The sequence below is a fragment of the Schistocerca nitens genome, chromosome 8 (assembly GCF_023898315.1).
Source record: "Schistocerca nitens isolate TAMUIC-IGC-003100 chromosome 8, iqSchNite1.1, whole genome shotgun sequence".
Classification (NCBI taxonomy): domain Eukaryota; kingdom Metazoa; phylum Arthropoda; class Insecta; order Orthoptera; family Acrididae; genus Schistocerca; species Schistocerca nitens.
Genome location: NC_064621.1, coordinates 47,901,707 through 47,914,847, shown reverse-complemented (window position 1 = coordinate 47,914,847; position 13,141 = coordinate 47,901,707). Strand labels below are relative to the sequence as shown.

The window sequence follows — 13,141 nt, the reverse complement described above, 5'->3', positions numbered from 1 at the left end:
ATCGCAGACAATAATGCGGGGATGAAATGCCGAGGAATATCTGCAAAGAACAGTGTTTAGCATGAAAATAGGTAAGCTGGAAAATGTGCATGAAAAAAAATAAAGGTAAGTTTAATATTGAAGCACAAAATAATGTTAAACCACATCAAATGCCAAACCTCTTCTTTATGAACACAGATACCATAAGTGAGCCACTTGGATGAGTGAGACCCATATAATGTAAATGTCAAAAGAGACAATATTATGAAAAGGACAGTTGCAACTCACTGTATAGCAGAGATGCGTCTGAGTCACAGACAGGCACAACAAAAAGACAGTGAAACAAAGCTTTTGGCCAAACAGGTCTTCATCAGAATTGGACAAAACACACACACACACACACAAATGCAGCACACACACACACACACACACACACACACACACACACACACAACCTTAGTCTCTGGCTGCCAAATATCAAAAGAAGAAATATGAACTATGTATCATGACTGACAGAAAACGAATTACATATTATTAAGCAACAAGCAGCCATCGTTTACTGGCACATGTTTGTCTTCTTTTTACTCTTAACTGTTTTCTTAAATTGTGACATGTTTCATCAGAATCTACTGGCTCTGTGACAGTGGATGAGCAGTTTACAACAGTGCAGTCTTACACTCTGCTGGAAAACTATGTGTAAAGGGTTTGATATGAAAGAGCTGACACTGAGGCCACAAATTTGACAACTTACGAAACATGTTCAGTTAGTAATAGTTACATTCAATATGTTCAAAACAGCATCCATTTGAATTCACATAATCTTCAATATGTCCCTGCTTAAAAAATATCTTAACATCATTTTCCATGATGCTTTATAGGATCTCCACTGTTTTTCCCAGAAAAAGTCTGTACAGAACTGCTGGTCCACTGCCACTGAGTTGACCATTAATAATGAAATGAGTCACAGCATGGGCACACAGTTCAATGTTAAAAAAACATTCATGCACTAATATGCTGTGTAAATTTTTTTTTATTTTTTTTTAAATATAAGAAATATATTCAGTAGACATTTATTCTTAGTTTCCTTCCACATTAATCACCAGCAAAACTGGTGCACATGAATAGGAACACTGCCTATGTTGATTAAAATTATCAAAGTGGTTATAAAATATACAGATTGCATATAGATTTGGACATGGAAGGCAGTAATTAATCGTATAATACTACAAAGTAACACTTCATATGAAGACACATTAGTCTCTTGCCATGTTTCATTAAATTCGGAAGTTAAAGGATTACAGTGTTAAACTATTTACTTACATATAACAGAATTATTAGCAACTGCCATGGTAACACTAATTTTCAATAAAAAAAAAATACTTAAATAATATTGCTTTGTACACATGTGATCATTCTATAAGCACAAAATAAAAATTAAATAGTCACAAGATATTATCTACTGACCTGTGCATGCTTTGATACCCAGTGCCTAAGCACATTAAGCACACGCATGGTGGCAGCAGTTGACATGACCGACTCTTTCCTGCGATTACGTTCACGGCAGCTGCCAGAGGCTGACCTTAGACTGGCATCACCCACACTACAGCGGCCTCTTATACTGCCAGGTCCTCCATCACTGCCTCTGATTACCGATGGTGGTGAGGCATGATCCCTGGGGTTACTTGAAGCTGAAGTTGCAATGGCAAACGCAGCTGCTGCTGTTGAAGTACTGCTCCTAGCAAAAGATGCTATACTTCTAAGTACATTTAATTGAAACCTATGTTCAGCAACAAGAATGGGAGTGTACAGATCTAAAGAACAGTGATAAAAGTACAATTCCTTTCTACATTGTTTCACGAATTTTTAAAAAAAACTGCTGTGAAACAGAAATAGTTAAAAACTGTGTTACTATAAGCTGCATAAATTCCAAGTTCACCTCAGTAAAATACATTCCATGTTCACATAAGCAAGCACTGTATGTTCTGTAGAATAATTATTTCTCCTGTTATTTTCTTGATCCTGAAATGCAACTATTAAGTAGAAACACGTAAAATAAAGAAAATACAACCACTCACCTATAGTTGACTGATACATGGCACATAAAATACACAACAGAAAACACTGTTTCCAGTATCTTTCAACCTCTTGCTCTTTCCATAGTAGACGCACACACATTCACACTTAAACCACATAGACGGACAAAGGAATCTGTGTGTACATTTAGGAGTCTGTGTAGCTGTGTGTGAATGTGTGTACTTCTACAAGAGAAAGAGCTGGAGGTTGAAAGATAGTGCAAAGACTGTTCTATGTTGTGTGTTTCTATGTACTGAACATCAATGAACTATAGGCAAGTGGTTGACTTTCCTTTGTTTTATGTATTATTCCATCCAGAGATTTCCATTGTTGTTATAATTGTTAAGCAAAACAAACCACTGAGTGCAGTTATTTTACAATAATTGAGAATACCATCAATACTGCAATTTTGGTATTTATTTCCTAAAAATGAATAAAATTATGATGATAGGATGACAGATAAACTATGTTAAAGGACACCACTATTTAATTTTGGAATGTGCATACACTTATGGAGATGCATATATTTTGGTGTAGAGTTAATGATATTGTTTGAGGTAGTATCATATGCATAAAATAATAATAATAATACCGGAAACAAATAACAAAAAGAAGGCTGCAATAACCTTGAAATCTCCTTGCAAAGTTTACAAAAATGTGAAAGCCCAATGGGACTCATAAATCAGTCAAAAAAGATATAGCAAAACTCAATTAATTAGAGAAGATCAATGAAATAAAAAGTATCAAGAGTTACAATGGAAACAGAAACAGGGCAGTGTTGGGAATATGTGTTGATGAGGAAAAGGAAATTGTAAATGTTGAAACAATAAAAATGGACTACATAATACAATAATTAAAAATAGGGGAGGAGTGGAGGGAGCTGCAGGAAAAGATGAAATAAATACAGAAATAATCAAATATGCAGGAAATTCTTTTCATCTAAAAGTTATTCGAAATAGATCATGGGCATTACTGCATGAAAGTGGCTATGCATCAGGTCTCATAAGGGCAATCAAAAGTTAAAACTTGAAACAGAAAAATTAATAAATACAGTAGAGAAAGGACACATGAGATTAAAATAAATCAAGAAGTGATATAAGGGGTTTTCTCTTTCTCCTACTCTTGTTAAAATTGCTGTTGACAATGACCTTAAAAATTTACAATCACATAATCATCCAGGAATTAAATTACTTAAAAAAAACATTCATCTAAGTGCATTAATATATGCTTATGATAAACAAATTATTCAAGAAAGGGAAGATGACCTCCACTTGGCAGTACACTGACTCAGACAGATATTCTGGCCCAAGCTACCCGAGCTGGCAGTCATGTGTGCTGGAGGTGTGCTTGCTTGAGTGTGTGAGAGTGTCTTTTAATTATGCCTGTCTGCAAGTTAATGGGCCGTCTTTATGGTAAGAAGCAATCTATCCTTTCCTATATTGTTAAAATTCCTTTGTGTAAGGTGAAAGTTATGGCCTTACTCAATTTAGTCAAAAATAGTAATTAATAATGAAGTCACTTTTTAAATATCTGGACTGTGGCACAAGTTATGATTATGGGGACATTCATCCTTGAGTGACCATACATCTCTGGCATCAGTGGTGTAGAAGTTCTTGGGACAGCGTAATGTGACTTAAGTGTGAGCTGGACAATGCAGCTGACTACACACTCTGTACTAGTGCTCTATTTAATAAACAGTATTCTCATGATGCAGGTGTGTTGTATCTATCAGTGGCATATAACTGCCATAATATCTCACTTCCTATGCTGGTGACTCTATGTCAACCACAAAAATGTGCCAATTCATCTCCAAACATGATCATGCTAACTACGCAGTGACACCGCAACCATCATATGCCACATCACCAGGCACGACATCCACATCAATGGATGCCACTCACAGCAATGCAATGAAGGATCAGTGTGGACAATGTGTGAATCCAACTGTGAAAACTGAGTGTGTGGATAATCCATTTTTGTAACATAGCCAACACCAGCATGACACCTCATCAACAATGGTGGCCTACAATGAACCCATTAATCGTCTTAAATCCAAAGAATCCCACATGCTCCTTCGAGTGCCTTCTCGATTATAATCAGCTGTGCAATGCCATGTTCACATCACCCATGCATTCCATGGCACACAATGTATTTCAACATTCACAATTTGCCATGCAACAATCAACTATGCATGAACAATCAGCAGCTATCTTTCTTCACACTTAAAGACATAATGTAACGACCAGTAAATTGACATGTTCAGCTAGTACTCAGCTTGTGGTTCATAATCATTAGCTGCATTTTTCAGAGAACCAGCATTTTCAATGACCAATCGAACCTGGCGGGCCACTCGGAATTAATTTACGATACCATCAAGTTACCTCCAGCAGAGAGTAGATATGAGACACCCATAGTGCTGTTGTTATAGAGACAATCCCACATGCTAGAACAGCAGCTTCAAGAGGTCATGTACAAGATCAAACTGTGTGATAGTACACCATCATATCTCTGGCACCAGATCTCAGCTTCTCCAGCATTTATATCAGACTCCACACTGTTAAGCCCTGTGGTTGTGAAGCTAGTAATAGACCTACACTTTGCCATGATCTAGAATGAGACAGGGTCTATTGGATAGTGCTTGGCTATGGTTGACATTCTGTCATTTACTATAGGCAAAAACAAACTCCGCCCCAAGATTTGACTTGGCAGTGCACGTGGCAGACCACACCCCTGGCGCTGAACCGATTCATACAGAAAATTATTACAAATGCATGATCTGTAATAATAACATTATAGATCTGGTCATCCCCAACAGAACAGACATAAAAGGCCATGATCATGGCAGATCGCAGCACTCCTTGCCACTTGCACAGCTGTGCACACTAGCACACATGGCAACACCATCACACATCCCACACTGGTTCCAGATGCTGCTTGCTGCTGGTATCATACGCAGATCAACAATGATGCACAGAAATGCTAGGATCCCTGCCGGTACCCAGACTCCAGGCAGTAGGCACTCTGGCCTGCAACACCTCACCGAGTCACCTCCAACCCACTATGATGTCTAACACACACACACACACACACACCTCAACTGTTGCTCACGAATGTCTATTCATCTTGGACAAAGCATCAAACCAATATCTATTAATCACTATGGGCTCTGATGTTAGCACACTTCCATGCTCCTCCTTTCTGATTTTTGAACCTACAGCACTCTCACATTCCAGGCTGCCAGCGACAAACATTAGTCTATGTGGCACCCTTGCACTCACAATTAACCTGTCAGACACAGACCAGTGTCCTGGACCTTCCTGGTTACTGACATGGTAGAACCAGTTTTCAGAATCTACAATCTACATCACTGGCTGTTTGCCATATGCCCTACAGTCCATGCTCATGTGCCACATCATGGACGAATGAGTGCAAGCTGTCTCCACCTCTTCCACACCTCTACAACTACTGCCCTATGTGCTTTCCCTTAGTAGCACCATCGACATCATTCGCTGTGAATGTGCCAAACTTTCAGAGGACATTCTTCACACACACACACACACACACACACCAATGTCATACTGCTTGCAACATGTAGATTCAATCACTATGTACAGAAAATGATGAGATTCGATGTTGCATCACTGCTGTGGCCCTAGAGGCAGCACATGAGCAGCTCCACATAGCAAACCTGCCACCCTGAGGTAGTAAATAGCAGTGCACAGTGTCAGTTAACAGTGCTCCTGACCCAACCACCTCATGTCTATGTGCACAGGCTTGTGCTGTTGATGATGGATCTATGCATTGTATAACAACAGACAGACGCCTAGTTCAAAATAAACCACAACAGTTAGCCCCAACAGATCTACAACTTGCCAAAGCCAGTTAGTGAAAGCCTGCAAGCAGGAATTGTTCACCCTTCAGATAGCTCCTGGGCCTCCAGAATCAAGCATGTTCCCAACAAAGATGGCTCTACCAGATTGTGTAGTGATTACAGAGTCCTTAGTTCCTGTACGGTGCACGACAGGTATCCCATTCCCAACATACAGGACTTTACGCATGTCCTTGTCGGCATTACAATTTGTAGCATGATTGATTGCAAGCATGCATAACTACAAATACTAATACACCTCAACAACATCCAAAGGATTGTCATTATAACTCCATTCAGACTGTTTGTATGCCATACGAGCTTAAAAATGCTGTCCAGATTTGTCAGTGGTTCATTGATGATCTCCTGTTCTGCTTGCTCTTCTGCTCTATGTACCTCGATGACATGCTCATCTTCTTTTGTTCCTAGGACAAGCACTCATGGCATGTAAAATGAGCTCTGGCCATACTGCAGGAGGGCGGGATGGTCATTAACTAGGTGAAATCACACCTTTGGCAGGTGAAAATTACATTCCTCAGGCACTCTCTTAACACTACTGGCATCAAACTGACAACTGAATGTGTGCTACTGGTACAAGGCCTTCCTCACCACAAAACATACTGTGACTTAACTACGATTCCTCAGGATTCTCAACTTTCACTACCGACATGTCCCACAGGCAGCTGAGTTTCAGATCCCCAAAGGCAGCTGAGTTGCAGATCCCCTAACAAATCCCTTGAAAGACAAAGGGAAAAAGAAATTACCTTCAACTCAGGAATGAGAAAAGTGGTTTTGCATACTAAAAATTGCCTGGCTTAAGAGCAGTTATGTTTGTACACAACAGACACAAATGACACCACAACTGGAGCAGTTCTTAACAGATTGTTAATGGTGTGCCACAACCAGTTCAATTTTCCTCCAAGAAACCCTCAGTCATGATATTGAAATGGTCAGTTTTTGACTGCGATCTCTGCTGGGCATTATTTCAATGAAGACATCAAAGGTCACCATGTAACAACATTTACAGACCATAAGCTCTAGGCCGATGCCATTCAGAACGTGTCCACAGATGCCAGCCCCCTGACATTTCCATCACTTCAATGTTATTTAGCAATACATGACTAACATCTGACATATGCAATGAACCGAGAGTACCATTGCCAATTATTTCTCATGTCTTTCTGCAATCTCCATACAATTACAAAGTCTTGGCCCAACAGTAAACAAATGATCCAACCATCACTCAACCACTTGCTGATGGGAATACAAGCCTTCAGTTTTAACAACATGCTTTGCTTTTGACATTACTGTGTGATGTCTCTCTGGGAAAACCATAGGCACTGGTCGCCTCAACATGCTACATGAAGTATTTGACAGACTTCACAACCTGAACCTTCCTTGCGCCAGGACAACGTCATTGCTGGTTACAGACCATTTTGTGTGACCTAATGCCAAACGTAACTATTGGCATTGAGCACGATCCTGTTCACCCTGCCAACAAGGCACAATTGGGTGTCACGCTCAATCTATATTCGGCAACTTTCCCATCCCAATAGCACATTTCAAACACATTCACTTTGACATTGTCAGGCCACTGCTCAAGTTCAAAGGATTTTGTTACATTCTCTCTGCCACTGACAGAATGACTCACTGGGTGGAGCAATATTACTGCAGACCCCATTGCATGGACTTTTATCAAACAACTATGGATTGTGCACTTTGGGATATGTAACTGTATTATGAACAACCAGGGCAGGCAGATAAAGTCAGCCCTTTTGAGTGCTCAGTGCTCAGTGCCTCTATGGGATCATCCATATGTGCACTGCTGCTTACCATCCACAAAGCAACAGCCTGGTGGAGAGATGACATAGAGTGATGAAAGCGGCACTTGTGTGCCGTGGCAGCTTGGCAGCTCATGGACCAATATGCTTCCACAAGTCCTATTAGGCTCATGAACTGTATACACAAACAACCTCCAGGCTTCACTTGAGAAAGCAGTGTATGGAGAACTCCTTCCACTCCCTGCAGATTATAACCTGCATGCGACTAACATTGGCAAATTCAGTATTCAACAATTGGTATAACACATGAAAAAATCACAAACACCTTATTTGAGACAGTACAAAATGTTCAAATGTGGAACTCATGCCTTTGGCATTTTGATTAACAAGGAACTTACCACTGTCTCCCTTTAACAGCCTCAAACCGGTGTGGATACTGCAAGACAGACACCCTAGAAGATAACAATGAAGCTCACCTTGACAACCACAACATTGACACATGCAATGCCACATGTCAGAAGCTCACCCCCTACCACGTATACAGCAACTGTCGCGCCTACTTCTTCCTCTAAGAACAATGACCCAATCCTGCTTTGTGAAAGTATCAACCACAAGATGATCAGTTATGCACACTACCCCACCATCCATGAGAAATGGTTTAGTTGGGTCCTCTGCAAACATCACACACGGCCCAGCCAGTCACGCACATCCGTGGCACCACAAACACCAACGCTGCCTGGTGCTCCTGCACCTATCGATGCAGACTAGCCGCCACACTCCATAGTGCTCCGCACTTCTGATCGGGGGCTCTGTAGGGACATTTGTCCTAGGGCAACCAAAAATCTTTGGCAGAAGCAGGGTGGATGCTCTTTGGGACAGCACAACCTGACTTCAGCACAAGCTGGACAACTTGATTGACTAGATGCCCTGTACTAGTGTTCAGTTTAATAAGTAGTACTCTCGTTATCCAGGTGTGTCATCTCTACTGGTGGCTTATCACTTCTGTAGAATCCCCTTCCTACATTATTATGGTAGTGATACAAATGAAAAACTGCAGAAATTTCAAGCAATATGAAGAACAATAAACTGAACACTTAACTCCAAAATACAAAACCCAAGACACAAAATTATTTATAAAATTGTGGCGATACTACTACTGTTGTAAGGCAATAACAACTGGATCAGTAAAAAGAAAGATTTCAGCAAAATTCAAGCAGTGGAAATAAGGTTCTTGAGAAGAATACAGAGCAGCACAAGAGCACACCCTATAAAGAATGAAGTTGTTTGAAATGAATATCCTAGATATGTTGTTAACAAGTAAATAACTGAATACAGAGAGAAGTTGAAACAACAGATGAACAGAATGGGAAGTGAAAGAAAAGCCAAGAAAGATCCTGAACTACAACACAAAAAGAAAGAAAGACTGAGAGCGACCAAGGAAATATGGAAATAAATTTTGTGCAGATGGAACACGCAGATGTAAAATCCATGAATGTAAGACAATGATGATGGTGTGGAAGACAAAATGACCAACTCGTTGAGAAACTTGTCCCATATCCAGATTCGTCGTCACCCATGCTAGAAGCAGCAACACAAATTATTTCACATGACTCTTTACAGTCTCCCAATGGATTCACTTGCTATATTCCTCCCAGGTCTGCCATTGGATCATGTTTTGTGTACAGCACAATATTTCCTCAAGGCAGCTGTTCAACTTGGTCAGTTTGTTGCTGTTGGCAAGTAGTATCTGCAAGTGTCCACATTGCAATGGTCAGTAAGGAGTCCTATGAATGTTGTGCACACGTGATTCAGTTGCTTGCACATGGATGATGGTAGCACCTTCAGAGCCTTCTGTGCATGTGCCAGGTGATCAGTGTTGCCAATGAACATTGCTGTGGACAAGAGCCAAACCAAACTTATCGCTAGATAGAATGTCCGCTATAATGTGGTGTAAATGTAATTAGGAATTCGTTTTTCTCTATATTTGATGGTGTCAGGCATACTTAACTGGAATCTTCAGTCGCTATTTAATACATGATCTGCGTTTTGAATGTGTATAACTGCCTTTATCACAAAGTCCGAAAAGATGAAAGTGGGGATATAATCTCTCTCTGCTCAAACATTATCCAGTTTCTTGAACTGAGGCAATGCTCTCCTATTGCAGAGTTATCCTGTGGGCCTACATATGTATGATGATGGTATTCATCACATTGTTTGGACACATATCACAAGTGTGGATAATATGCATCATTGTACAATCACAAGCAATCTTGTATCCACCTAGACTCCTGAGGTGTAGATTTTCTTTGATGGGACATAACAAATTCCCCAGTTTTGCCAAGGTATGAAAGACACATCGAATGTGTCTGTTGAGGACTCCTGATACTTGAGGAAACATCACCAAAGCACAACAAGAAAACTTTGATAGCAGCTGCTTTGATTTATTAATTTTATTTTCTTGGTCGGACTTGTTTTGATTCAAATGCATGATGATTTGTCTTTTAGAAAAAAATATGATACAATACTAGCATCAAAATGAGAAAATGGAAGCTGGATGAAGAATGAAATCAATGCAAATCAATAAAGCTGCAGTAAAGTCACAAATAGAATCAACAAATCATCATTAAACTTTCATGGTCACATGCATGGAATGAATTATGCACACATAAACAAAATTCTGAACTTAACTTCACAGATGAAGAACTCAAACAACTAGTTATTAGACCTTAATTCATACTTGAAAGAAACTGATATGCATGCAGGAGACTTTCAGGACAGAACAAAATTTCGAACCATAGTTAACAATGACCATTTTTCTTAGAAGCCTCTTTGACAAGCTACAGAATGGACAGAAAACTTGAACAAGGAACACAGAAAATGGCTGGCTTATCATGAGGAAAAAAGAAAAAAAGAAGCATTCAGTGTAAGTTCAAATGAATTCTTCAGTTGGAGAAAAAAAAAAAAAATCTTTTTCTGCGCCAATAGCAAAATATCAATCCTTTATCTGGCATTAGTCTTAGGTAAAACTGTAGAGATAAGAGAGAAGGCTAAACAGTTAAAAAAATAAAAGGTAGTTACTGACTAATGAAGGTACAGCATAATGTACAGAAAGTTCTGGTTGAGGCTTACCAAAAGGCAGAAGTGGGGCTGCGGTGGGGTGAGGGATGGAGAGAAGCGGGAGGCAGACAGCTGGGCACGCGATTTCACAGACTCACAGATGGAGGCGTGAGACAGCAGCACACAACTAGCTGCTAGCTGACACGAATTGGGTGGGGTTACTGGGACAGGGGAGGGTACACACACACACACACACACACACATACACACACACAATTGCATGGGGTGACAGTGAGTTACCCTAGGTTTAGACCAGGGAGGTTAGGGGAGTGAAGGATGTGCTGCAAGGAGAGCTCTCATCTCTACAGCTTAGAAAAGCTGGTAGTGGTGGGGAGGGTCGACGTCACGAGATGCGAAGCAGACATTGATATCTTGCATGTTGTGCTCTTTTCCATGTTGTGCCACTGGGTGGTTCACCTTGTTTTTGAAAACAGTTTGACATTGGCCATTCCCATCTGGATCCCCCCCACCACCACCACCACTAGCTTTCCTGAGCTGTGCAGATGGGAGCTCTCTTTACAGCACATCATTCACTCCTGTAACCTCCCTGGCCTAAACTCGCTGTCCTCCCACCTGACTCTGTGTGTGTGTGTGTGTGTGTGTGTGTGTGTGTGTGTGTGTGTGTGCCCTCCCTGACCCAGTACCCACGCCCAGTTCATCTCAGCTAGTTGCTTGCTGCTATCTCGTGCCATAGGCTGTGAAATCTTGTGCCATCTGCCACCTTCCCCCTCTAATTGCACTCCTAGCTCACCAACAGACGGCTCCCCACTCTTCCACAAGCCACTAGACACTTCCCTCAAACCCCCTCCTTGCCTCCCACCTCTCTCAATCCCTCACACCACACCTCTCTGCATCCCCACATCTCCCCAGTTACTCAAACACTCACCGTGGGCCAGGAAAGAGCTGGCCGTCAACTGAGCACAATGTAGGGAGAAAGGCACGTACACGTGAGTGAGACTGTGTGTGTGTGTGTGTGTGTGTGTGTGTGTGTGTGGTGAGTGATTGAGTGAGTGAGTGTGTGTGTGTGTGTGTGAGAGAGAGAGAGAGAGAGAGAGAGAGAGAGAGAGAGTGTGTTTTTGTGTGCACGTTTTTCCTTCAAGCTTGAAAAAGGAAGTTCATTCCAATAGCCAGCAAAGCTCTGTATATTTTGTTTGTGTATCTACCGATGACACAGTCTGTGATGAAGCAAGCTGGGATCTCTTTACTTCCTCTCTTGTTTTGCCATCTGCCTCCTCAAATTCATTTTTTCATTTTTGACTAATTACCATTAACATACATGAGTATAATCTGCACTTTCTAAAAGAGAGAGGTTGGCCCTCAGTCTTAAGAAATATAGCACCATCTCTAATTATGTACTTAGTTTTGTGTGTGTAATCCATTCCCTAATTTATTTTGACTATTCCCAGTTAATATCTTTTGTTATAGGGTGAAAATCAGTAATTTTTTCCTGACTTAAATGCTATTGTTGGCTTAAATTCTGCACTAATTATAAGCATTTGGAAGAAGAACTGTTGTGAGGATATATAAAGGCCTGATTTTTGGTCCCGAGACAGCCAGTCCATGGCCGATTTTCAGACAGGAAGTCTATATCAGTTATAGTAATGCGTCAACTGAACAGTGGAATTAGTGTAACATAAATGGGCTGTGTGTTAAAACAGTGACAGTGTCTGTTCAATTTATTTGAGAAGTAGTGAACTGTGTGGTTAGGTATCTACTGCTCATAGATGTTCAACAGCAAACTATTGTAGCAGTTATGCTCATGTTTGCCGGCGATTCAGGGCGGCGCGTCCGCGTACACTGTGTCCGGGGTGGACGACGTGCGAGCGGTACAATCCAGCCGTTACGGCCGCTCCCGCACGGCGCGTAAACAGAATTCCGGCCGCCGGCCCCTGTTGCCGTCCTGTGCGTCGTGCTATATACATCACGATTGGTCAGAGTGCCCCCAGCATTGGGCCGTTTGTCCCAAATGTAATAAAAAAGGTCACATTGCTAAAGTTTGCCGCTCAGCCTCAAAAGAATCGAAGGAAGCAGGTACAGAGGACATGGATGTTGACATTCAGGAAGTTTCATTGGGCCAGGCTCCCGACGCATCGGCCCACAAACTCTTTATTGAGGTGTCGGTTCGGTCGCGCCGGTTACAACTGCAAGTAGATACGGGGGCGGCAGTTTCGTTGTTGAATGCACAAACTTATTCCGACCTTGGATCGCCCCCGTTGGCGCCAGTTTACCGGCGTCTACGCGGTTATGGTAAACAGTTCATTCCCCTACTGGGTCAATTCACTGCCGACGTGACTTACAAATCAGTCACTCGGCCTATTACTTT

The 13,141-nt window shown here is 41.3% G+C and overlaps 1 protein-coding gene across 1 annotated transcript in view; it reads right to left on the bottom strand.

Moving 5' to 3' along the window:
- The window catches only part of LOC126199146 (ras-specific guanine nucleotide-releasing factor 2-like), a 1,534,440-nt gene that overhangs the window by 302,801 nt on the left and 1,218,498 nt on the right, over positions 1-13,141 (bottom strand). The window contains exon 21 of the mRNA XM_049935901.1: positions 1,444-1,714. Coding sequence (XP_049791858.1) covers positions 1,444-1,714 — 271 coding nt within the window. The remainder of the gene's footprint in view (positions 1-1,443; positions 1,715-13,141) is intronic.